General features: G+C 36.8%; 1 protein-coding gene across 1 annotated transcript in view; it reads left to right on the top strand.

Annotated features, from left to right (window-relative positions):
* LOC138008496 (uncharacterized) overlaps nucleotides 1–22,949 on the top strand; it is a 31,093-nt gene extending 8,144 nt beyond the window's left edge. The window contains exons 15-63 of the mRNA XM_068855817.1: nucleotides 359–390; nucleotides 582–630; nucleotides 1,010–1,041; nucleotides 1,217–1,265; nucleotides 1,646–1,677; nucleotides 1,856–1,904; nucleotides 2,280–2,338; nucleotides 2,461–2,509; nucleotides 2,877–2,908; nucleotides 3,081–3,129; nucleotides 4,139–4,170; nucleotides 4,347–4,395; nucleotides 4,776–4,807; nucleotides 5,155–5,203; nucleotides 6,316–6,347; nucleotides 6,524–6,572; nucleotides 6,952–6,983; nucleotides 7,159–7,207; nucleotides 7,587–7,618; nucleotides 7,798–7,846; nucleotides 8,229–8,260; nucleotides 9,127–9,175; nucleotides 9,845–9,876; nucleotides 10,053–10,101; nucleotides 10,484–10,515; nucleotides 10,865–10,913; nucleotides 11,580–11,611; nucleotides 11,788–11,836; nucleotides 12,241–12,272; nucleotides 12,448–12,496; nucleotides 12,877–12,908; nucleotides 13,256–13,304; nucleotides 13,973–14,004; nucleotides 14,181–14,229; nucleotides 14,609–14,640; nucleotides 14,816–14,864; nucleotides 15,245–15,276; nucleotides 15,624–15,672; nucleotides 16,342–16,373; nucleotides 16,550–16,598; nucleotides 16,978–17,009; nucleotides 17,185–17,233; nucleotides 17,614–17,645; nucleotides 17,821–17,869; nucleotides 18,251–18,282; nucleotides 19,556–19,604; nucleotides 20,932–21,105; nucleotides 21,350–21,461; nucleotides 22,945–22,949. Of these exons, the coding sequence (XP_068711918.1) occupies nucleotides 359–390; nucleotides 582–630; nucleotides 1,010–1,041; nucleotides 1,217–1,265; nucleotides 1,646–1,677; nucleotides 1,856–1,904; nucleotides 2,280–2,338; nucleotides 2,461–2,509; nucleotides 2,877–2,908; nucleotides 3,081–3,129; nucleotides 4,139–4,170; nucleotides 4,347–4,395; nucleotides 4,776–4,807; nucleotides 5,155–5,203; nucleotides 6,316–6,347; nucleotides 6,524–6,572; nucleotides 6,952–6,983; nucleotides 7,159–7,207; nucleotides 7,587–7,618; nucleotides 7,798–7,846; nucleotides 8,229–8,260; nucleotides 9,127–9,175; nucleotides 9,845–9,876; nucleotides 10,053–10,101; nucleotides 10,484–10,515; nucleotides 10,865–10,913; nucleotides 11,580–11,611; nucleotides 11,788–11,836; nucleotides 12,241–12,272; nucleotides 12,448–12,496; nucleotides 12,877–12,908; nucleotides 13,256–13,304; nucleotides 13,973–14,004; nucleotides 14,181–14,229; nucleotides 14,609–14,640; nucleotides 14,816–14,864; nucleotides 15,245–15,276; nucleotides 15,624–15,672; nucleotides 16,342–16,373; nucleotides 16,550–16,598; nucleotides 16,978–17,009; nucleotides 17,185–17,233; nucleotides 17,614–17,645; nucleotides 17,821–17,869; nucleotides 18,251–18,282; nucleotides 19,556–19,604; nucleotides 20,932–21,105; nucleotides 21,350–21,461; nucleotides 22,945–22,949 (2,181 nt within the window). The remainder of the gene's footprint in view (nucleotides 1–358; nucleotides 391–581; nucleotides 631–1,009; nucleotides 1,042–1,216; nucleotides 1,266–1,645; nucleotides 1,678–1,855; nucleotides 1,905–2,279; nucleotides 2,339–2,460; nucleotides 2,510–2,876; nucleotides 2,909–3,080; nucleotides 3,130–4,138; nucleotides 4,171–4,346; nucleotides 4,396–4,775; nucleotides 4,808–5,154; nucleotides 5,204–6,315; nucleotides 6,348–6,523; nucleotides 6,573–6,951; nucleotides 6,984–7,158; nucleotides 7,208–7,586; nucleotides 7,619–7,797; nucleotides 7,847–8,228; nucleotides 8,261–9,126; nucleotides 9,176–9,844; nucleotides 9,877–10,052; nucleotides 10,102–10,483; nucleotides 10,516–10,864; nucleotides 10,914–11,579; nucleotides 11,612–11,787; nucleotides 11,837–12,240; nucleotides 12,273–12,447; nucleotides 12,497–12,876; nucleotides 12,909–13,255; nucleotides 13,305–13,972; nucleotides 14,005–14,180; nucleotides 14,230–14,608; nucleotides 14,641–14,815; nucleotides 14,865–15,244; nucleotides 15,277–15,623; nucleotides 15,673–16,341; nucleotides 16,374–16,549; nucleotides 16,599–16,977; nucleotides 17,010–17,184; nucleotides 17,234–17,613; nucleotides 17,646–17,820; nucleotides 17,870–18,250; nucleotides 18,283–19,555; nucleotides 19,605–20,931; nucleotides 21,106–21,349; nucleotides 21,462–22,944) is intronic.
* Nucleotides 22,950–23,280: the final 331 nt, after the last annotated feature.

Here is a 23,280-nt window from a genome sequence, read left to right as displayed (position 1 = left end):
CACTAAAGTTTATGCGTAACATTCATTTCGCATTAAACATTTCACGAGAGAATTTTTTGAAATCAGTGTCTACGGACGGATAATTTTGTTTATTGTAATGGACGCCTCTTTGAAACCCTGCCTGCATGCACAACTCGTTGGGCGAGAATTTCTGATATCTAGAAGAGAGATTAGCGTATTTGTTTTCCCCACATCCAGCATGTTCCGTTTGTTAAGAACTAAATGAATTAGAACCTGCGTGGTAACAGAAGAAAGAAAATCAAACTGCGATCGGGTCTGGAGTTCGATCGTACGCAGTAATCAATTTTGATTGTTGCGTCTTTGTTCTCTCATTTCTCAATTTGTGTTTCATGTGTAGGTGGCTGAAGAACGTGAAAACGAAATCAAGAAGTGAGTAGTGCAACAGATGATATAAAAGAGGTTTCTATGTATCTATTAGGATAAAGAGCTAGGATGAAGAGTTTGTTCTATATAATTGATTGAAGTTCCTGATCATGACATTTTGTAAAGCTTCTAAAAGCGAACTTTCTGCCATGCACTGTTCACTGAAGTCACATGCTGTTTATTTTGTTTATTGCCAGATGCGCGCAGGATTTGGTGGAGAAAGCCATAACTGACAGTTGGGTAGAGGTAACGCTATTGTTTTAGCAGGGTAACATACAAGTAATTTTAACATTTCACTAGAGTATTTGTTTTGCAAAATCAGTGTTGAAAGATATTTTTGTTCATTTTTATGAATACCTCTTTGAAACCCTGCATACATGCTACACTCCTTGGACGAGAATTTCTGATATCAAGAAGAGAGATTACCGTATTTGTTTCCCTTACCTCCAGCATGTGTTCCTTTTGTTGAGTAGAACTAAATGGATTGGAAGCTGCGTCGTAACAGAAAAAAGACAATCAAACTGTGATCCGGTCCGCAGTTCGATCGTACGCAGGTTTTTCAGGCCTTAAATTTGGATTGTTGCGTTTTTGTTCTCACATTGCTGAATTTGTGTTTCATGTATAGGTGGCTGAAGAATGTGAAAAAGAAATCGAGAAGTGAGTAGTACAACAGATAACATGAGAAACATTTCTATGTATCTATTAGGATAAAGAGCTTGTTGTGTAATCGATTGGAATACCTGATCACACCATTTTTAAAACTATCAAACGTGGACTTTCTGCAGTGCACTCCCCACTGAGGTGATGTGGTCCATATTTTGTTTATTGCTAGTTATGCCCAAGATTTGGTGGAGAAAGCCATAACTGACAGTTTGATCGAGGTAACACTTTTGTTTTCGTGCAACATAGTAGGGAACTTTAACATTTCACGTGACATTTTTTTTAAAAATCAGTGTCCATATTGATTTATAATTTAGTTCATTGCAATGGACGCCTCTTTGAAACCCTGCCTGCACGCACCACTCGTTGGGCGAGAATTTCTGATATCAAGAAGAGAGATGACCCTATTTGTTGCCCTTACCTCCAGCTTGTGTTCCGTTTGTTGAGTACAACTAAATGGATTGGAAGCTGCGTCGTAACAGAAAAAAGACAATCAAACTGTGATCGGGTCCGCAGTTCGATCGTACGCAAGTTTTCAGGCCTTAAATTTGGATTTTTGCGTTTTTGTTCTCACATTGCTGAATTTGTGTTTCATGTATAGGTGGCCGAAGAACGTGAAAAAGAAATCGAGAAGTGAGTAGTGTAACAGATAACATAAAAGAGTTTTCTATGCTCCTATGAGGATAAAGAGCCACTTTTGTAACTGATTTAAATTCCCGATCATACTATTTCTTATAGCTATCAAAAGGGGACTTTGTTCCCTGCACTCTCCACAGAGAGGTCACATGCTCTTTATTTTGTTTATTGCTAGTTACGCGCAAGAATTGGTGGAGAAAGCCATAACTGACAGTTTGATAGAGGTAACCCAAACGTTTATGTGTAACATACAATTCAACTTAAAAATTTCACGAGAGTATTTTTTAAAACCAATGTCTATTGAAGGATAATTGTGTTCATTGTAATGGACGCCTCTTTGAAACCCTGCCTGCATGCACCGTCCTTGGGCGAGAATTTCTGATATCAAGAAGACAGATTACGTATTTGTTTCCCTTACCTCCAGCATGTGTTCCGTTTGTTGAGTAGAACTAAATGGATTAGAAGCTGCGTTGTAACAGAACAAAGAGAATCAAACTGCCGTCGGGTCTGCAGTTCGATCGTACGCAGGTTGTTTAGATCTTAAATTTTGGTTGTTGCGTCTTTGTTTTCTCATTGCTCAATTTGTGTTTGATTTATAGGTAGCTGAAGATAATATAAAACAAGTTCTCTTCACCTATGAGGATAAAGTGCTTCTTTTGTATGTATGCATGTAACTGATTTAAATTCCTGATCATACCATTTCTTAAAGCTATCAAAAGGGGACTCTCTTCCCTGCGCTCTCCACTGAGGTCGGGTGCTCTTTATTTTGTTTATTGCTAGTTACGCGCAAGATTTGGTGGACAAAGCCATAACTGACAGTTTGATCGAGGTAACACTTTTGTTTTCGCGTAACATAAAAGTGAACTTTAACATTTCACGAGAGTGTTTTTTTAAAAATCAGTGTCTATATTGACGGATAAGTTTTGTTCATTGTAATGGACACCTCTTTGAAACCCTGCTTGCATGCACAACTCGATGGGCGAGAATTTCTGATATCAAGAAGAGAGGTTACCGTATTTGTTTTCCCCACATCCAGCATGTGTTTTGTTTGTTAAGAAGAACTAAATGAATTAGAATCTGCTGGTAACAAAAGAAAGAAAATCAAACTGCGATCGAGTCTACAGTTCGATCGTACCCAGGTTTTTTAGACCTAAAATTTAGATTCTCTCATTATTGAATTTGTGTTTCATGTATAGGTGGCTGAAGAACGTGAAAAAGAAATCGAGAAGTGAGTAGGGCAACAGATAATATAAGAAAGATTTCTATGCATGTATTAGGATAAAGGGCTTGTTGTGTAATCGATTTAAATTCCTGATCATACTATTTTTAAAAGTATGAAAAGCAGACTTTATGTTGTGCACTCAGCAGAGAAGTAACATGCTCCTTATTTTAATTGGTAGATACGCCCAAGATTTGGTAGAGAAAGCCATAACTGACAGTTTGACACAGGTAACACTTTTGTTTTCGCAAAACATTCGACTTAACATTTCAGAAGAGTTTTTTTTTATCAGTGTCTAATGACGGATAATTTTGTTCATTGTAATGAACGCCTCTTTGAAACCCTGCCTGCATGCACAACTCGTTGGGCAAGAATCTCTAATAGCAAGAAGAGAGATTACCGTATTTTTTGCCCTTACCTCAAGCATGTGTTCCGTTTGTCAAGAAGACCTAAATGCATTAGAACCTGCGTCGTAACAGAACAAAGACAATCAAACTGTTATCGGGTCTGCAGTTCGATCGTACACAGGTTGTTTAGACCTTAAATTTTGATTGTTGCGTTTTTTTTGTCTCATTGCTCAATTTGTTTTATGTATAGGTGGCTGAAAAACGTAAAAAGGAAATCGAGAAGTGAGTAGTGCAACAGATGGTATAAGAAGCATTTCTGTGCATCTATTAGGATAAAGAGCTTGTTGTGTAATTGATTTAAATTCCTGATCATACCTTTTTTCCATTTTTAAAACTATCAAAAGCGGACTTCCTGCAGTGTACTCTCCAGAAAAGTCACATGCTCTTTATTTTAATTGCTAGTTACGCGCAAGATTTGGTGGAGAAGGCCATAACTGACAGTTTGATCGAGGTAACACATTTGTTTTCGCAAAACATACAATTCAACTTTAACATTCTACAAGAGTTTATTTTTTAAATCAGTGTCTATTGACGGATAATGTTGTTTATTGTAATGGACGCCTCTTTGAAACCCTGCTTGCTTGCACAACGACTCGTTGGGCGAGAATTTCTGATAACAAGAAGAGAGATTACTGTATTTGTTTCCCTTAACTCCAGCATGTGTTCCGTTTGTTGACTAGAACTAAATGGATTAGAAGCTGGGTCGTAACAGAACAAAGACAATCAAACTGTGATCGGGTCTGCAGTTCGATCGTACGCAGGTTGTTTAGACCTTAAGTCTTGATTGTTGCCTCTTTGTTTTCTCATTGCTCGATTTGTGTTTGATTTATAGGTGGCTGAACAACGTGAAAAGGAAATCGAGAAGTGAGTAATGCAGCAGATAACATATAAGAGTCTTCTATGCACCTATGAGGATAAAGAACTTCTTCTGTAACTGATTTAAATTCCCGATCATACCATTTCTTAACGCTATCAAAAGGGGACTTTCTTCCCTGCGCTCTCCACTGAGGTCACATGCTCTTTATTTTGTTTATTGCTAGTTACGCGCAAGAATTGGTGGACAAAGCCATAACTGACAGTTTGATCGAGGTAAGACTTTTGTTTTGGCGTAACATAGAAGTGAACTTTAACATTTCAGGAGAGATGTTTTTAAAAATCAGTGTCGATATTGACAGATAATTTTGTTCATTGTAATGGACGCCTCTTTGAAACCCTGCCTCCATGCACAACTCGTTGGGCGAAAATTTCTGATATCAAGAAAAGAGATTACCGTATTTGTTTTCCCTACATTCAGGATGTGTTCCGTTTGTTAAGAAGAACTAAATGAATTAGAACCTACGTGGTAACAGAAGAAAGAAAATCAAACTGCGATCGGGTATGCAGTTCGATCGTACGCAGGTTTTTTACACCTTAAATTTTGATTGTTGCGTTCTTGTTCTCTCATTGGTCAATTTGTGTTTGATTTATAGGTGGCTGAAGAACGTGAAAAGGAAATCGAGAAGTGAGTAGTGAAACAGATAATGATTTACGTGCACGAGTCATGATGTTTTCAAATTTGTCAAAATTGCTTGATCTATAACCTATTTATATAATAGTGTTTGACAAGTCAGATAGAGATACAATAAAAGACGATATAACTGAGACTGAACTATCCAATGCGATCTATAAAAGAGCAATAGCAAATATTGTAAATTTAGTAAATTTAAGTTAAATGAGTTTTAATAGAGAGTAGCGGAGCGAGTAAAAATGCTACGCTTAAATTTAACAGGTAATCATCTCTCAAATTATTTTAAGTACCACAAAGAATTTGCTGCGGGAAAAGTGATGGCCTATTTTGTTTATTGCTAGATACGCCCAAGATTTGGTGGATAAAACCGTGACTGACAGTTTGATAGAGGTAAGACTATTGTTTTCGCGTAACATAGAAGTCAACTTTAACATTCTTTAATCTTTAATCAAAATAATTGCCACTAGCGCATAAATGCTAATCCGGCAATGGAGCGGCCAGCAGTCGCTCAATTTACATGTACGGCGTTACAAGTACAGTTACATAGTAAAATAACAATTAGGATTACATAGTATGAAATTACAATCACATGGTATGACACTAAACGAGGTATTAAGTTAAGTTAACATGTTAGAGTAGTGGGCACTCTCCGGATAAATTCTGGGTACGATGCCGATCTAACAACATCAGCTGGTAACGCGTTCCATGCAGGAATTGATCTTACATAGAAGGAATGTTTGTAAGCGTCGACAGAGGAGGATGGGAGCCTGATCTTAAAGTCGTGACTCTTCCTTGTACGGCCATACGCAGGCACGGATGTGAGCTCATAGGGAACGGAGATGTTAACTTGGCCTCTATGAATTTTATAAAACATGCCGAGATCGAGAGTCTCTTTTTAAATCAGTGTGTATTGACGGATATGATTTTGTTCATTGTATAATGGACACCTCTCTTTTTCTTTTTAAATTTAAAACCGGTTCTGCAATTTGAACTGCTTATTTGGTTGGCTGAAGCTTGTTACATTATCTAATACCCAGAGCCCTTATTCAAAGAGGAAAAAAATGGAAATAAAGGAAAAGTAGTGTCCCAATTGTGTTTTAGTGTGGTAGACCGCGTAGCTGTAAAGCTTGGATGTACATGTACCAGAAATGACTGAGCGGACAGTATGACTTTGATCGAGTGTATTTTTCAGTCAATATTCCCCACAAACCAGGTTGCTCCACAATTTCAGTCCGACACTTGTCAAATACTTTGTTGGCTATCAATAATTACGAGAATTTCTGATGGGAAGAAGAGAGATAACCGTAATTGTTTCCCCCACCTCCAGAATTTGTTCCACTTGTTGAGAAGAAGAAAGTGGATTAGAAGCTCCGTTGTAACAGAACAAAGAGAATCAAACTGCGATCGGGTCTGCAGTTCGATCGTACGCAGGTTGTTTAGACCTTAAGTTTTGATTGTTGCCTCTTTGTTTTCTCATTGCTCGATTTGTGTTTGATTTATAGGTGGCCGAAGAACGTAAAAAGGAAATCGAAAAGTGAGTGGTGCAACAGATAATATAAAATAATTTTCTCTTCACCTATGAGGATAAAGAGCGTCTTCTGTAACTGATTTAAATTCCCGATGATACCATTTCTTAAAACTATCAAAAGGGAAGTTTCTTCCGTGCCCTCTCTACTGTAGTTACATCCTCTTTATTTTCTTTATTGCTAGTTACGCGCAAGAATTGGTGGAGAAAGCCATAACTGACAGTTTGATCGAGGTAACACTTTTGTTTTGGCGTAACATAGAAGTGAGCTTTAACATTTCAGGAGAGATTTTTTTTAAAATTCAGTGTCTATATTGACGAATAATTTTGTTCATTGTAATGGACTCCTCTTTGAAACCCTGCTTGCATGCACAACTCGTTGGGCGAGAATTTCTGATATCAAGAAGAGAGATTACCATATTTGTCTTCCCTACATTCAGCATGTGTTCCGTTTGTTAAGAAGAACTAAATGAATTAGAACCTGCGTGGTAACAGAAGAAAGAAAATTATACTGCGATCGGGTCTGCAGTTCGATCGTACGCAGGTTTTTAGACCTTTAATTTTGATTGTTGCGTCTTTGTTTTCTCATTGCTCAAATTTGTTTCATTTATAGGTGGCTGAAGAACATGAAAAGGAAATCAAAAAGTGAGTGGTGCAACAGATATTATAAATAACTTTCTTTTCAGCTATGAGGATAAAGAGCCCCTTCTTTAACTGATTTAAATTCGTGATCATACCATTTCTTAAAACTATCAAAAGGGGACATTCATCCCTGTAGTCTCCACTGAGGTCACATGCTCTTTATTTTGTTTATTACTAGTTACGCGCAAGAATTGGTGGACAAAGCCATAACTGACAGTTTGATCGAGGTGAGACTTTTTTTTTTTGCGTAACATAGAGGTGAACTTTAACATTTCAGGAGAGATGTTTTTAAAAATCAGTGTCGATATTGACAGATATAATTGTTCATTGTAATGGACGCCTCTTTGAAACCCTGCCTCCATGCACAACTCGTTGGGCGAAAATTTCTGATATCAAGAAGAGAGATTACCGTATTTGTTTTCCCGACATTTAGCATGTGTTCAGTTTGTTAAGAAGAACTAAATGAATTAGTATATGCGTGGTAACAGAAGAAAGAAAATTATACTGCGATCGGGTCTGCAGTTCGATCGTACGCAGGTTTTTAGACCTTTAATTTTGATTGTTGCGTCTTTGTTTTCTCATTGCTCAAATTTGTTTCATTTATAGGTGGCTGAAGAACATGAAAAGGAAATCAAAAAGTGAGTGGTGCAACAGATATTATAAATAACTTTCTTTTCAGCTATGAGGATAAAGAGCCCCTTCTTTAACTGATTTAAATTCGTGATCATACCATTTCTTAAAACTATCAAAAGGGGACATTCATCCCTGTAGTCTCCACTGAGGTCACATACATGCTCTTTATTTTGTTTATTACTAGTTACGCGCAAGAATTGGTGGACAAAGCCATAACTGACAGTTTGATCGAGGTGAGACTTTTTTTTTTTTGCGTAACATAGAGGTGAACTTTAACATTTCAGGAGAGATGTTTTTAAAAATCAGTGTCGATATTGACAGATATAATTGTTCATTGTAATGGACGCCTCTTTGAAACCCTGCCTCCATGCACAACTCGTTGGGCGAAAATTTCTGATATCAAGAAGAGAGATTACCGTATTTGTTTTCCCGACATTTAGCATGTGTTCAGTTTGTTAAGAAGAACTAAATGAATTAGAATCTGCGTTGTAACAGAAGAAAGAAAATCAAACTACGATCGGGTCTGCAGTTTGATCGTACGCAGGTTTTTTAGATCTTAAATTTTGATTGTTGCGTTCTTGTTCTCTCATTGGTCAATTTGTGTTTGATTTATAGGTGGCTGAAGAACGTGAAAAGGAAATCGAGAAGTGAGTAGTGAAACAGATAATGATTTACGTGCAGGACTCATGGTGTTTTCAAATTTGTCAAAATTGCTTGATCTATAACCTATTTAAACAATAGAGTGTTTCTGTCGAGGAACTATCGGCTGATGGTTGCCCCGCGGAAATTTGATGTTCTTAAAACATATATTTGCCCGTGAAGCGAAGCTTCGAGGGCAAATATGCTAGTTTTAAGAACATCAAATTTCCAAGGGGCAACTATCAGACCGATAGTTCCGAGACATATACACTCTATTGTCTTTATTGTTCACTACTAAATTTTCTTCCGCGCGCCAGCTCAAAAATCATGTTGAACTCTTTTCAACTTTATTAGACAAAAGCCGTGTCAGCCAATGTAAAATTTGAAAACGAAAACAAACAAAAACCCTCTTAATACAATTTCGATTCTTTATTTTACATAAGGCCGCTTGTTTACAGAGGTATTTTCAGCGGACGACTACTCTCCATCCAGGTATTTTCCTCGGACGGGCACTATGGGCTGATAGTGTCTCTCCGCAGACGAACACTATCGCGTCACGTGATCAATTTAAACCAATAAGAATCGGATAAAATTTAGTGGTGAACTATAATTATGTAATAGTGTTTGACAAGTCAGATAGAGATACAATAAAAGACGATATAACCGAGACTGAACTATCCAATGCGAACTATAAAAGAGCAATAGCAAATATCGTAAATTTTGTAAACTTAATCTAAATGAGTTTTAATAGAGAGTAGCGGAGCGAGTAAAAATGCTACGCTTAAATTTAACAGGTAATCATCTCTCAAATTATTCTAAGTACCACAAAGAATTTGCTGCGGGAAAAGTGATGGCCTATTTTGTTTATTGCTAGATACGCTCAAGATTTGGTGGATAAAACCGTGACTGACAGTTTGATAGAGGTAACACTATTGTTTTCGCGTAACATAGAAGTCAACTTTAACATTTCACGAGAGTCTCTTTTTAAATCAGTGTGTATTGACGGATATGATTTTGTTCATTGTATAATGGACACCTTTCTTTTTCTTTTTCAATTTAAAACCGGTTCTGCAATTTGAACTGCTTATTTGGTTGGCTGAAGCTTGTTACATTATCCAATACCCAAAGCTCTTATTCAAAGGAGAAAGAAATGGAAATAAAAGAAAAGTAGTGTCCCAATTGTGTTTTAGTGTGGTAGACCGCGTAGCTGTAAAGCTTGGATATACATGTACCAGAAATGACTGAGCGGACAGTATGACTTTGATCGAGTGTATTTTTCAGTCAATATTCCCCACAAACCAAGGTTGCTCCAGAATTTCAGTCCGACACTTGTCAAATACTTTGTTGGCTATCAATAATTACGAGAATTTCTGATGGGAAGAAGAGAGATAACCGTAATTGTTTCCCCCACCTCCAGAATTTGTTCCACTTGTTGAGAAGAAGAAAGTGGATTAGAAGCTCCGTCGTAACAGAACAAAGAAAATCAAACTGCGATCGGGTCTGCAGTTCGATCGAACGCAGGTTGTTTAGACCTTAAGTTTTGATTGTTGCCTCTTTGTTTTCTCATTGCTCAATTTGTGTTTGATTTATAGGTGGCCGAAGAACGTAAAAAGGAAATCGAAAAGTGAGTTGTGCAACAGATAATATAAAATAATTTCCTCTTCACCTATGAGGATAAAGAGCGTCTTCTGTAACTGATTTAAATTCCCGATGATACCATTTCTTAAAACTATCAAAAGGGAAGTTTCTTCCCTGCCCTCTCCACTGTAGTCACATGCTCTTTATTTTGTTTATTGCTAGTTACGCGCAAGAATTGGTGGAGAAAGCCATAATTGACAGTTTGATCGAGGTAACACTTTTGTTTTTGCGTAACATAGAAGTGAGCGCTTAACATTTCAGGAGAGATTTTTTTTAAAATTCAGTGTCTATATTGACGAATAATTTTGTTCATTGTAATGGACGCCTCTTTGAAACCCTGCTTGCATGCACAACTCGATGGGCGAGAATTTGTGATATCAAGAAGAGAGATTACCATATTTGTTTTCCCTACATTCAGCATGTGTTCCGTTTGTTAAGAAGAACTAAATGAATTAGAACCTGCGTGGTAACAGAAGAAAGAAAATCAAACTGCGATCGGGTCTGCAGTTCGATCGTACGCAGGTTTTTTAGACCTTAAATTGTGATTGTTGCGTTCTTGTTCTCTCATTGGTCAATTTGTGTTTCATTTATAGGTGGCTGAAGAACGTGAAAAGGAAATCGAGAAGTGAGTAGTGAAACAGATAATGATTTACGTGCACGAGTCATGATGTTTTCAAATTTGTTAAAATTGCTTGTTCTATAACCTATTTATGTAATAGTCTTTGACCAGTCAGATACAGATACAATAATAGACGATGTAACCGAGACTGAACTATCCAATGCGATCTATAAAAGAGCAATAGTAAATATTGTAAATTTAGTAAATTTAAGTTAAATGAGTTTTAATAGAGACTAGTGGTGTGTGTAAAAATGCTATACCCTTAAATTTGAAAGGTAATCATCTCTCAAATTATTCTAAGTACCGCAAAGAATTTGCTGCGGGAAAAGTGATGGCCTATTTTGTTTATTGCTAGATACGCCCAAGATTTGGTGGATAAAACCGTGACTGACAGTTTGATAGAGGTAAGACTATTGTTTTCGCGTAACATAGAAGTCAACTTTAACATTTCACGAGAGTCTCTTTGTAAATCAGTGTGTATTGACGGATATGATTTTTTTCACTGATAATGGACACCTCTCTTTTTCTCTTTAAATTTAAAACCGGTTCTGCAATTTGAAGTGCTTATTCGGTTGGCTGAAGCTTCTTACATTAACTAATACCCAGAGCTCTTATTCAAAGAGGAAAAAATGGAAATAAAGGAAAAGTAATTTCCCAATTGTGTTTTAGTGTGGTAGACCGCGTAGCTGCAAAGCTGGGATGTACATGTACCAGAAATGACTGAGCGGACAGTATGACTTTGATCGAGTGTATTTTTCAGTCAATATTCCCCACAAACCAGGTTGCTCCACAATTTCAGTCCGATACTTGTCAAATACTTTGTTGGCTATCAATAATTACGAGAATTTCTGATGGGAAGAAGAAACATAACCGTAATTGTTTCCCCCACCTCCAGAATCTTTTCCACTTGTTGAGAAGAAGAAAATGGATTAGAAGCTCCGTCGTAAGAGAACAAAGAGAGTCAAACTGCGATCGGGTCTGCAGTTCGATCGTACACAGGTTGTTTAGACCTTAAGTTTTGATTGTTGCCTCTTTGTTTTCTCATTGCTCAATTTGTTTTTGATTTATAGGTGGCTGAAGAACGTAAAAAGGAAATCGAAAAGTGAGTGGTGCAACAGATAATATAAAATAATTTTCTCTTCACCTATGACGATAAAGAGCGTCTTCTGTAACTGATTTAAATTCCCGATCATACCATTTCTTAAAGCTATCAAAAGGGGAGTTTCTTCCCTGCCCTCTCAACTGTAGTCACATGCTCTTTATTTTCTTTATTGCTAGTTACGCGCAAGAATTGGTGGAGAAGGCCATAACTGACAGTTTGATCGAGGTAACACTTTTGTCTTGGCGTAACATAAAAGTGAACTTTAACATTTCAGGAGAGATTTTTTTTAAATTCAGTGTCGATATTGACGGATAATTTTGTTCATTGTAATGGACGCCTCTTTGAATCTTTGATCATAGCTTCACTTGAAACTTCTGCTTGCATGCACAACTCGTTGGGCGAGAATTTCTGAGATCAAGAAGAGAGATTACCGTATTTGTTTTCCCTACATTTAGCATGTGTTCCGTTTGTTAAGAAGAACTAAATTAATTAGAACCTGGGTGGTAACAGAAGAAAGAAAATCAAACTGCGATCGGGTCTGTAGTTCGATCGTACGCAGGTTGTTTAGACCTTTAATTTTGATTGTTGCGTCTTTGTTTTCTCATTGCTGAAATTTGTTTCATTTATAGGTGGCAGAAGAACGTGAAAAGGAAATCGAAAAGTGAGTGGTGCAATAGATATTATAAATAACTTTCTCTTCACCTATGAGGATAAAGAGCCCCTTCTTTAACTGATTTAAATTCGTGATCATACCATTTCTTAAATTTATCAAAAGGGGACATTCATCTCTGTAGTCTCCACTGATGTCACATGCTCTTTATTTTGTTCATTGCTAGTTACGCCCAAGAATTGGTGGACAAAGCCATAACTGACAGTTTGATCGAGGTAACACCTTTGTTTTCGCGTAATATAGAAGTGAACTTTAACATTTCAGGAGAGATGTTTTTAAAAATCAGTGTCGATATTGACGGATAATTTTGTTCATTGTAATGGACGCCTCTTTGAAACCCTGCCTGCATTCACAACTCCTTGGGCGACAATTTCTGATATCAAGAAGAGAGATTACCGTATTTGCTTTCCCCACATCCAGCATGTGTTCCGTTTGTTAAGAAGAACTAAATGAATTAGAACCTGCGGGGTAACAGAAGGAAGAAAATCAAACTGCGATCGGGTCTGCAGTTCGATCGTACGCAGGTTTTTTAGACCTAAAATTTTGATTGTTGCGTTCTTGTTCTCTCATTGGTCAATTTGTGTTTCATTTATAGGTGGCTGAAGAACGTGAAAAGGAAATCGAGAAGTGAGTATTGAAACAGATAAGGATTTACGTGCACGAGTCATGATGTTTTCAAATTTGTCAAAATTGCTTGATGTGTAACCTATTTATGTAATAGTCTTTGACTAGTCAGATACAGATACAATAAAAGACGATGTAACCGAGACTGAACTATCCAATGCGATCTATAAAAGAGAAATAGCAAATATTGTAAATTTAGTTAATTTAAGTTAAATGAGTTTTAATAGAGACTAGTGGTGCGAGTAAAAATGCTACGCTGAAATTTAACAGGTAATCATCTCTCAAATTATTGTAAGTACCGCAAAGAATTTGCTGAGGGAAAAGTGATGGCCTATTTTGTTTATTGCTAGATACGCCCAAGATTTGGTGGATAAAACCGTGACTGACAGTTTGATAGAGGTGAAACTATTGTTTTTGCGTAACATAGAAGTCAACTTTAACATTTCACGAGAGTCTCTTTTTAAATCACTGTGTATTGACGGATATGATTTTGTTCATTGTATGATTGACACCTCTCTTTTTCTTTTTGAATTTAAAACCGGTTCTGCAATTTGAACTGCTTATTTGGTTGGGTGAAGCTTCTTACATTATCTATTGCCCAGACCTCTTATTCAAAGACGAAAGAAATGGAAATCAAGGAAAAGTAGTGTCCCAATTGTGTTTAAGTGTGCTAGACCGCGTAGCTGTAAAGCTTGGATATACATGTACCAGAAATGACTGAGCGGACAGTATGACTTTGCTCGAGTGTATTTTTCAGTCAATATTCCCCACAAACCAAGGTTGCTCCACAATTTCAGTCCGACACTTGTCAAATACTTTGTTGGCTATCAATAATTGCGAGAATTTCTGATGGGAAGAAGAGAGATAACCGTAATTGTTTCCCCCACCTCCAGAATTTGTTCCACTTGTTGAGAAGATTAAATGGATTAAAAGCTCCGTCGTAACAGAACAAAGAGAATCAAACTGCGATCGGGTCTGCAGTTCGATCGTACGCAGGTTGTTTAGACCTTAAGTTTTGATTGTTGCCTCTTTGTTTTCTCATTGCTCAATTTGTGTTTGATTTATAGGTGGCCGAAGAACGTAAAAAGGAAATCGAAAAGTGAGTGGTGCAACAGATAATATAAAATAATTTTCTCTTCACCTATGAGGATAAAGAGCGTCTTCTGTAACTGATTTAAATTCCCGATGATACCATTTCTTAAAACTATCAAAAGGGAAGTTTCTTCCCTGCCCTCTCCACTGTAGTCACATGCTCTTTATTTTGTTTATTGCTAGTTACGCGCAAGAATTGGTGGAGAAAGCCATAACTGACAGTTTGATCGAGGTAACACTTTTGTTTTGGCGTAAAATAGAAGTGAGCTTTAACATTTCAGGAGAGATTTTTTTTTAAATTCAGTGTCTATATTGACGGATAAGTTTGTTCATTGTAATAGACGCCTCTTTGAAACCCTGCTTACATGCAGAACTCGTTGGGCGAGAATTTCTGATATCAAGAAGAGATATTACCGTATTTGTTTTTCCTACATTCAGCAAGTGTTCCGTTTGTTAAGAAGAACCAAATGAATTAGAACCTGCGTGGTAACAGAAGAAAGAAAATCAAACTGCGATCGGGTCTGCAGTTCGATCGTACGCAGGTTTTTAGACCTTTAATTTTGATTGTTGCGTCTTTGTTTTCTCATTGCTCAAATTTGTTTCATTTATAGGTGGCTGAAGAACGTAAAAAGGAAATCGAAAAGTGAGTGGTGCAACAGATAATATAAATAACTTTCTCCTCACCTATGAGGATAAAGAGCCCCTTCTTTGACTGATTTAAATTCGTGATCATACCATTTCTTAAAACTATCAAAAGGGGACATTCATCCCTGCAATCTCCACTGAGGTCACATGCTCTTTATTTTGTTTATTGCTAGTTACGCGCAAGAATTGGTGGAGAAAGCCATAACTGACAGTTTGATCGAGGTAACACTTTTGTTTTCGCGTAATATAGAAGTGAACTTTAACATTTCAGGAGAGATGTTTTTAAAAATCAGTGTCGATATTGACGGATAATTTTGTTCATTGTAATGGACGCCTCTTTGAAACCCTGCCTGCATTCACAACTCCTTGGGCGACAATTTCTGATATCAAGAAGAGAGATTACCGTATTTGCTTTCCCCACATCCAGCATGTGTTCCGTTTGTTAAGAAGAACTAAATGAATTAGAACCTGCGGGGTAACAGAAGGAAGAAAATCAAACTGCGATCGGGTCTGCAGTTCGATCGTACGCAGGTTTTTTAGACCTAAAATTTTGATTGTTGCGTTCTTGTTCTCTCATTGGTCAATTTGTGTTTCATTTATAGGTGGCTGAAGAACGTGAAAAGGAAATCGAGAAGTGAGTATTGAAACAGATAAGGATTTACGTGCACGAGTCATGATGTTTTCAAATTTGTCAAAAATGCTTGATGTGTAACCTATTTATGTAATAGTCTTTGACTAGTCAGATACAGATACAATAAAAGACGATGTAACCGAGACTGAACTATCCAATGCGATCTATAAAAGAGAAATAGCAAATATTGTAAATTTAGTTAATTTAAGTTAAATGAGTTTTAATAGAGACTAGTGGTGCGAGTAAAAATGCTACGCTGAAATTTAACAGGTAATCATCTCTCAAATTATTGTAAGTACCGCAAAGAATTTGCTGAGGGAAAAGTGATGGCCTATTTTGTTTATTGCTAGATACGCCCAAGATTTGGTGGATAAAACCGTGACTGACAGTTTGATAGAGGTGAAACTATTGTTTTTGCGTAACATAGAAGTCAACTTTAACATTTCACGAGAGTCTCTTTTTAAATCACTGTGTATTGACGGATATGATTTTGTTCATTGTATGATTGACACCTCTCTTTTTCTTTTTGAATTTAAAACCGGTTCTGCAATTTGAACTGCTTATTTGGTTGGGTGAAGCTTCTTACATTATCTATTGCCCAGACCTCTTATTCAAAGACGAAAGAAATGGAAATCAAGGAAAAGTAGTGTCCCAATTGTGTTTAAGTGTGCTAGACCGCGTAGCTGTAAAGCTTGGATATACATGTACCAGAAATGACTGAGCGGACAGTATGACTTTGCTCGAGTGTATTTTTCAGTCAATATTCCCCACAAACCAAGGTTGCTCCACAATTTCAGTCCGACACTTGTCAAATACTTTGTTGGCTATCAATAATTGCGAGAATTTCTGATGGGAAGAAGAGAGATAACCGTAATTGTTTCCCCCACCTCCAGAATTTGTTCCACTTGTTGAGAAGATTAAAATGGATTAAAAGCTCCGTCGTAACAGAACAAAGAGAATCAAACTGCGATCGGGTCTGCAGTTCGATCGTACGCAGGTTGTTTAGACCTTAAGTTTTGATTGTTGCCTCTTTGTTTTCTCATTGCTCAATTTGTGTTTGATTTATAGGTGGCCGAAGAACGTAAAAAGGAAATCGAAAAGTGAGTGGTGCAACAGATAATATAAAATAATTTTCTCTTCACCTATGAGGATAAAGAGCGTCTTCTGTAACTGATTTAAATTCCCGATGATACCATTTCTTAAAACTATCAAAAGGGAAGTTTCTTCCCTGCCCTCTCCACTGTAGTCACATGCTCTTTATTTTGTTTATTGCTAGTTACGCGCAAGAATTGGTGGAGAAAGCCATAACTGACAGTTTGATCGAGGTAACACTTTTGTTTTGGCGTAAAATAGAAGTGAGCTTTAACATTTCAGGAGAGATTTTTTTTTAAATTCAGTGTCTATATTGACGGATAAGTTTGTTCATTGTAATAGACGCCTCTTTGAAACCCTGCTTACATGCAGAACTCGTTGGGCGAGAATTTCTGATATCAAGAAGAGATATTACCGTATTTGTTTTTCCTACATTCAGCAAGTGTTCCGTTTGTTAAGAAGAACCAAATGAATTAGAACCTGCGTGGTAACAGAAGAAAGAAAATCAAACTGCGATCGGGTCTGCAGTTCGATCGTACGCAGGTTTTTAGACCTTTAATTTTGATTGTTGCGTCTTTGTTTTCTCATTGCTCAAATTTGTTTCATTTATAGGTGGCTGAAGAACGTAAAAAGGAAATCGAAAAGTGAGTGGTGCAACAGATAATATAAATAACTTTCTCCTCACCTATGAGGATAAAGAGCCCCTTCTTTGACTGATTTAAATTCGTGATCATACCATTTCTTAAAACTATCAAAAGGGGACATTCATCCCTGCAATCTCCACTGAGGTCACATGCTCTTTATTTTGTTTATTGCTAGTTACGCGCAAGAATTGGTGGAGAAAGCCATAACTGACAGTTTGATCGAGGTAACACTTTTGTTTTTTCGTAACATAAAAGTGAGCTTTAACATTTCAGGAGAGATTTTTTTTAAAATTCAGTGTCTATATTGACGGATAATTTTGTTCATTGTAATGGACGCCTCTTTGAAACCCTGCTTGCATGCAGAACTCGTTGGGCGAGAATTTCTGATATCAAGAAGAGAGATTAACTTTTTTTTTTTTCCCTACATTCAGCATGTGTCCCGTTTGTTAAGAAAAACTAAATGAATTAGAACCTGCGTGGTAACAGAAGAAAGAAAATCAAACTGCGATCGGGTTTGCAGTTCGATCGTACGCTTGTTTTTAGACCTTTAATTTTGATTGTTGCGTCTTTGTTTTCTCATTGCTCAAATTTGTTTCATTTATAGGTGGCTGAAGAACGTGAGAAAAAAATCGAAAAGTGAGTGGTGCAACAGATAATATAAATAACTTTCTCCTCACCTATGAGGATAAAGAGCCCCTTCTTTAACTGATTTAAATTCGTGATCATACCATTTCTTAAAACTATCAAAAGCGGACATTCATCCCCGCAGTCTCCACTGAGGTCACATGCTCTTTATGTTCTTTATTGCTAGTTACGTGCAAGATTTGGTGGACAAAGCCATAACTGACAGTTTGATCGAGGTAACACTTCGTTTTTCGCGTAACATAGAAGTGAACTTTAACATTTCAGGAGAGATGTTTTTAAAAATTCAGTGTCGATATTGACGGATAATTTTGTTCATTGTAATGGACGCCTCTTTGAAACCCTGCTTGCATGCACAACTCGTTAGGCGAGAATTTCTGATATCAAGAAGAGAGATTACCGTATTTGTTTTCCCCACATCCAGCATCTGTTCCGTTTGTTAAGAAGAACTAAATGAATTAGTATATGCGTGGTAACAGAAGAAAGAAAATCAAACTGCCATCGGGTCTGCAGTTCGATCGTACGCAGGTTTTTTAGACCTTAAATTTTGATTGTTGTGTTCTTGTTCTCTCATTGGTCAATTTGTGTTTCATTTATAGGTGGCTGAAGAACGTGAAAAGGAAATCGAGAAGTGAGTATTGAAACAGATAATGATTTACGTGCACGAGTCATGATGTTTTCAAATATGTCAAAATTGCTTGATGTGTAACCTATTTATTTAATAGTCTTTGACTAGTCAGATACAGATACAATAAAAGACGGTGTAACCGAGACTGAACTATCCAATGTGATCTATAAAAGAGCAATAGCAAATATTGTAAATTTAGTTAATTTAAGTTAAATGAGTTTTAATAGAGACTAGTGGTGCGAGTAAAAATGCTACGCTGAAATTTAACAGGTAATCATCTCTCAAATTATTGTAAGTACCGCAAAGAATTTGCTGAGGGAAAAGTGATGGCCTATTTTGTTTATTGCTAGATACGCCCAAGATTTGGTGGATAAAACCGTGACTGACAGTTTGATAGAGGTAAAACTATTGTTTTTGCGTAACATAGAAGTCAACTTTAACATTTCACGAGAGTCTCTTTTTAAATCAGTGTGTATTGACGGATATGATTTTGTTCATTGTATGATGGACACCTCTCTTTTTCTTTTTAAATTTAAAACCGGTTCTGCAATTTGAACTGCTTATTTGGTTGGCTGAAGCTTCTTACATTATCTATTGCCCAGACCTCTTATTCAAAGACGAAAGAAATGGAAATCAAGGAAAAGTAGTGTCCCAATTTTGTTTAAGTGTGCTAGACCGCGTAGCTGTAAAGCTTGGATATACATGTACCAGAAATGACTGAGCGGACAGTATGACTTTGCTCGAGTGTATTTTTCAGTCAATATTCCCCACAAACCAAGGTTGCTCCACAATTTCAGTCCGACACTTGTGAAGTACTTTGTTGGCTATCAATAATTGCGAGAATTTCTGATGGGAAGAAGAGAGATAACCGTAATTGTTTGCCCCACCTCCAGAATTTGTTCCACTTGTTGAGAAGATTAAAATGGATTAGAAGCTGCGTCGTAACAGAACAAAGAGAATCAAACTGCGATCGGGTCTGCAGTTCGATCGTACGCAAGTTTTTTAGACCTTAAATTTTGATTGTTACGTCTTTGTTTTCTCATTGCTCGATTTGTGATTGCTTGATAGGTGGCCGAAGAACGTGAAAAGGAAATCGAGAAGTGAGTAGTGAAACAGTTAAAATAAAAGAGGTTTCTATGCATCTATGAGGATGAAGAATTTGCTTTATAGCTGATTTTAATTCCTGGTCATACCATTCTGTAAAGCTATCAAAAGCGGACTTTCTGAAATGCACTCTTCATCGAGGTCACATGCTCTTTATTTTGTTTATCGCTAGATACGCGGATAATTTGATAGAGAAAGCCATATCTGACAGTTTGATAGAGGTAACAGTATTGTTTTTGCGTAACATACAAGTCATCTTTAACATTTCCCGAGAGTTTTTAATCAGTGTCTATTGACGGATAATTTTGTTCATTGTAGTGGACGTCTTTTTAGTTCCTTTTTAAATTTTAAAACTTACCTGCATTCACAACTCCTTTGGCATGCGCTGAGGCTGTCTTTATTATCTAATGCCCAGTGCTCTTATTCAAAGAAGAAAGAAATGGAAGTAGAGAAAAAAGAGGGTCTTAATTCTGTTTGAGTGTTTTAAGACCGCTTAGCTGTAAAGCTTGGATATACCAGAAGTGAGCGGAGAGTATGACAGTAATGTGCCCGAGTGTATTGTTTTTAGTATTTTTAGTGTAGTGAAAGCGTTGAAAGAAAGTTTTCGGTCAGCTCAAGAATATTATTTATATTTTCGAGCTGATCTTCATACTTTACGCGTTACGTGACTGAGGCCCTATTAGGGGTTATCGGGATACGGGATATTTGGGTAAAAAATTATAGGGATACGGGATATTTGGGCGGAAAATTAAAGGGATACGGGATATTTTTAAAAAGATTCTGGGATATCGAAGTTATCATTTTTTAAAAGAATCAAATAAGAATTAACGGGAGTACGGGATATTTTGGCCAAAAATTAATGGGATACGGGATACTCAGACCCCCCCTAATGGGGCCTCGTGACTTAAAAAGCCTGAGGATGACAATGAAGAGCACAAGAAATATTATAGTTCTTAACGTGCTAAATTTGTTGTAAAAAAGGTTACTGTTATCCATCGTGGTGTAGTATAATAATAATAATAATAATAATAATAATAATAGTAAAAAAGTATTCTCGTTTGTCTCACGATGTGGTCATTGTGATGTAGATCGCGACGTTTCGACTGCATACTGCTAATCTTCATCTGGCGATGAGGTCGACTGGTTACGCGTCACCTTTTAAGCAGGATTTTCCGCTGTGATTGGTTGGTTTCCAGCAGCTGTGATTGGTGCATTTTGATCCTCGCTGTTTCGGTGTGTTGTTCCCTCGGCGGTTCACATAAGACTTCACCCTAACAACATGAACAGGGATACCTCCAAGGGAACAACACACCGAAACAGCAAGGAGCATCCTGCTTAAAAAATTGACGCGTAACCAGTCGACTTCATCGACTGATGAAGACTAGCAGTATGCAGTCGAAACGTCGCGATCTACATCACAAGTGACCACATCTTGAGACAAACGAGAATACTTTATTATTATTATGTTTAATTTGATTGATAAGGGCTTAATTCGAATTGTTACGTTTACAGTACTTTATATCTTGTTTTTTTTTTATCATTTTCTAGATGACTAAGTTGGAAATTCGGGTGTGTGTCACGATGGAAGATTCAACCTTTGCATCTGACGTTAAGGAAATAAAAGAAGAGAAAATAAGTGAATTGCTGAGGCCCTCAAACATCACGCAGGAGAAGGTTCAACTCCAGGAAAAGATAAACCTTCTTGAGAAAAAATTGCTTGAGGTTGGTTTATAAATCCACCGAATCAAAACGTACGCTTCAAATGTTTTACTTTTTAATCCAATTTTGTCGGCAGCACAAGATAGAAGTTATACAATTATTAGGAAGGCATATTTTGCAAACGGACTTTTCTAGTATTTTACTAACAAGTCGTGCAGATTTTCGCAAAAGAATGGGGGAGTGATTTTGTGATTCTTTTTGAAGAGACGAAAACTGAGAACATGTGGTTTTTTTTTTAAATAATTAGAAAGAATTGGCGATAAAAGTCCAAGAAAAAGAGCTTGAGAAAACAAGAAAGGCATTAAATGATATCCAGAGCGAACAATATCAGAAGGATACCACTATCGACGCCCAGAGAGGTGAGTTTGCAATGCATAGTATTTAAGAAAATTTTACTAATTCAGAGATGAATCCAAGGGAGGAGGGGGGATGTTGATTGGGTGTTTAGCCACAACCTCCTTGTTGGGGTTGTTTCAGCTTAAAATTATGAAAGGGGTCAAACGTATCTTCCACCTCCCTGAAAAATTTGTGGATCCGTCATTGCGATTCAATTGAAAAAGAGACAGATTGAATATTGACGAGATCGCTATTTAAAATCTTCAAGTAGAAAACAAGAACTCCCTTTGCGTCTTGTCCTTATTTCGCTATGGGATCTCCATCACGAGGCATCTAACTTTATTTTCGGTTGTCGGGTGTTGGCGTCTAGCTCGTAGATGTAAAGTGTAAAAACCTGGAAGTTAGTTCAACTGAATACACGCGGGGCTTAAAGGGGCTAGGTCACGCTATTTTAGGTAATTTTGTTTAATTTTGTTAATTATGAGCTCTAAACGTCAAATTGGCAAAGCAAGAGTCTTTCATTTGCGAAATCACGGCCACATAACAACTGAGAATGATTTTCCAGCTTTGTAAATGACATTTTTATGTAGACTGATATAAATTTGAAAAAAGGTGGGCCGACGTTTTACAAATTTACCCAAATTCAATCCATTTCAATCCTCTCCAGTTTTGTTCATCCATGTCCCTTCTTGGCTTCCCTTTGTTTTGTTAGAGTTCTTCTATAGTTTTGAACAGTTATTTTGATATTTTAGTTAATTCTATGACCGTTCGAACAGTGCTGAAATTGCCTAAAATTGCGTACACAATATCCTGTCAGTAGTTTTCATGTAACAGTGGGATTGTTCTCTTTCACGCTAATACATTAAAAACTGTTTAATGTGATGATACCGGAAGTCAAGTTAAGATTGTCCGCTTTGCTTTATGGGAATGATACGCAGTTTCCGGTTTTGTGAGTTTCTTAAAAAGAAAAGTTGACCATTTTCTTTAGTTGAATCTGGGGTGTCATATACGCGACCTTTAATGGGAATTATTACAAACTGGAAAATCTTTCTACTCCTGTCAGATTTGGGGGTTTTGGAATCACATCCAAGACTCATTGACCATCCGAAAGACATATTGCAACTTCACGGAATTTTGATCTATTTTGATCCTCAAGAACCTGTCACGCTAACACATTTTATTTAATACTACAAATTGTTTTTCAGAAGAAATAGAAAAGCTCCGCACCGGTCATGTTACACAGTCATTTTTTGAACCGAAGACAACCAGCAAGTTCTTCAAGTTTGTTCGTACTTTTGGATATAATGTGGGATACAATATTGTAAAGCATAATCTTATATCCCAAATAATACACTAATACAACACTTTCTGTCAATTTTATAGCTTTATTTTACTTCATATTGAAGCAGTTTTCAAAATTCTTTCATATTTTTTCAAATTCATATTTATTTACAAAACTCGCTTTTTAACTGTCTATTTTAGTTCTTCGAATTATTTTTTCATTAGATTGAGACCTGCACGCTTGTAAAATTTCAAATTCTTTTATAGTTGTGACCTAAGTAAATTGTTTGAGTCGATGATTTGAAGTTAGAATGACCATCTCGATTAATTAAACGGGACAATTAAAAAAAAAACTGTTTAAAACCAAATGAAATAATGTTTACAGTAAAATATGTTCGAAAACTTTTCAAAAAAATTATGTTCTAAATAAATGAATTTGAATTATCATTTTCCTTTTCTTGTGTGTTCAAATTTCCGGGTCGCCGCCATCTTGAATAATTATGATGTGATACGGTTGCCTTGTAAATAGAGACCTTCAGATTGGAGTACGAGCGCGACTAC

This window comes from Montipora foliosa, chromosome 1 (assembly GCF_036669935.1).
Source record: "Montipora foliosa isolate CH-2021 chromosome 1, ASM3666993v2, whole genome shotgun sequence".
Taxonomy (NCBI): domain Eukaryota; kingdom Metazoa; phylum Cnidaria; class Anthozoa; order Scleractinia; family Acroporidae; genus Montipora; species Montipora foliosa.
This window is presented reverse-complemented; position numbering and strand designations above follow the sequence as displayed.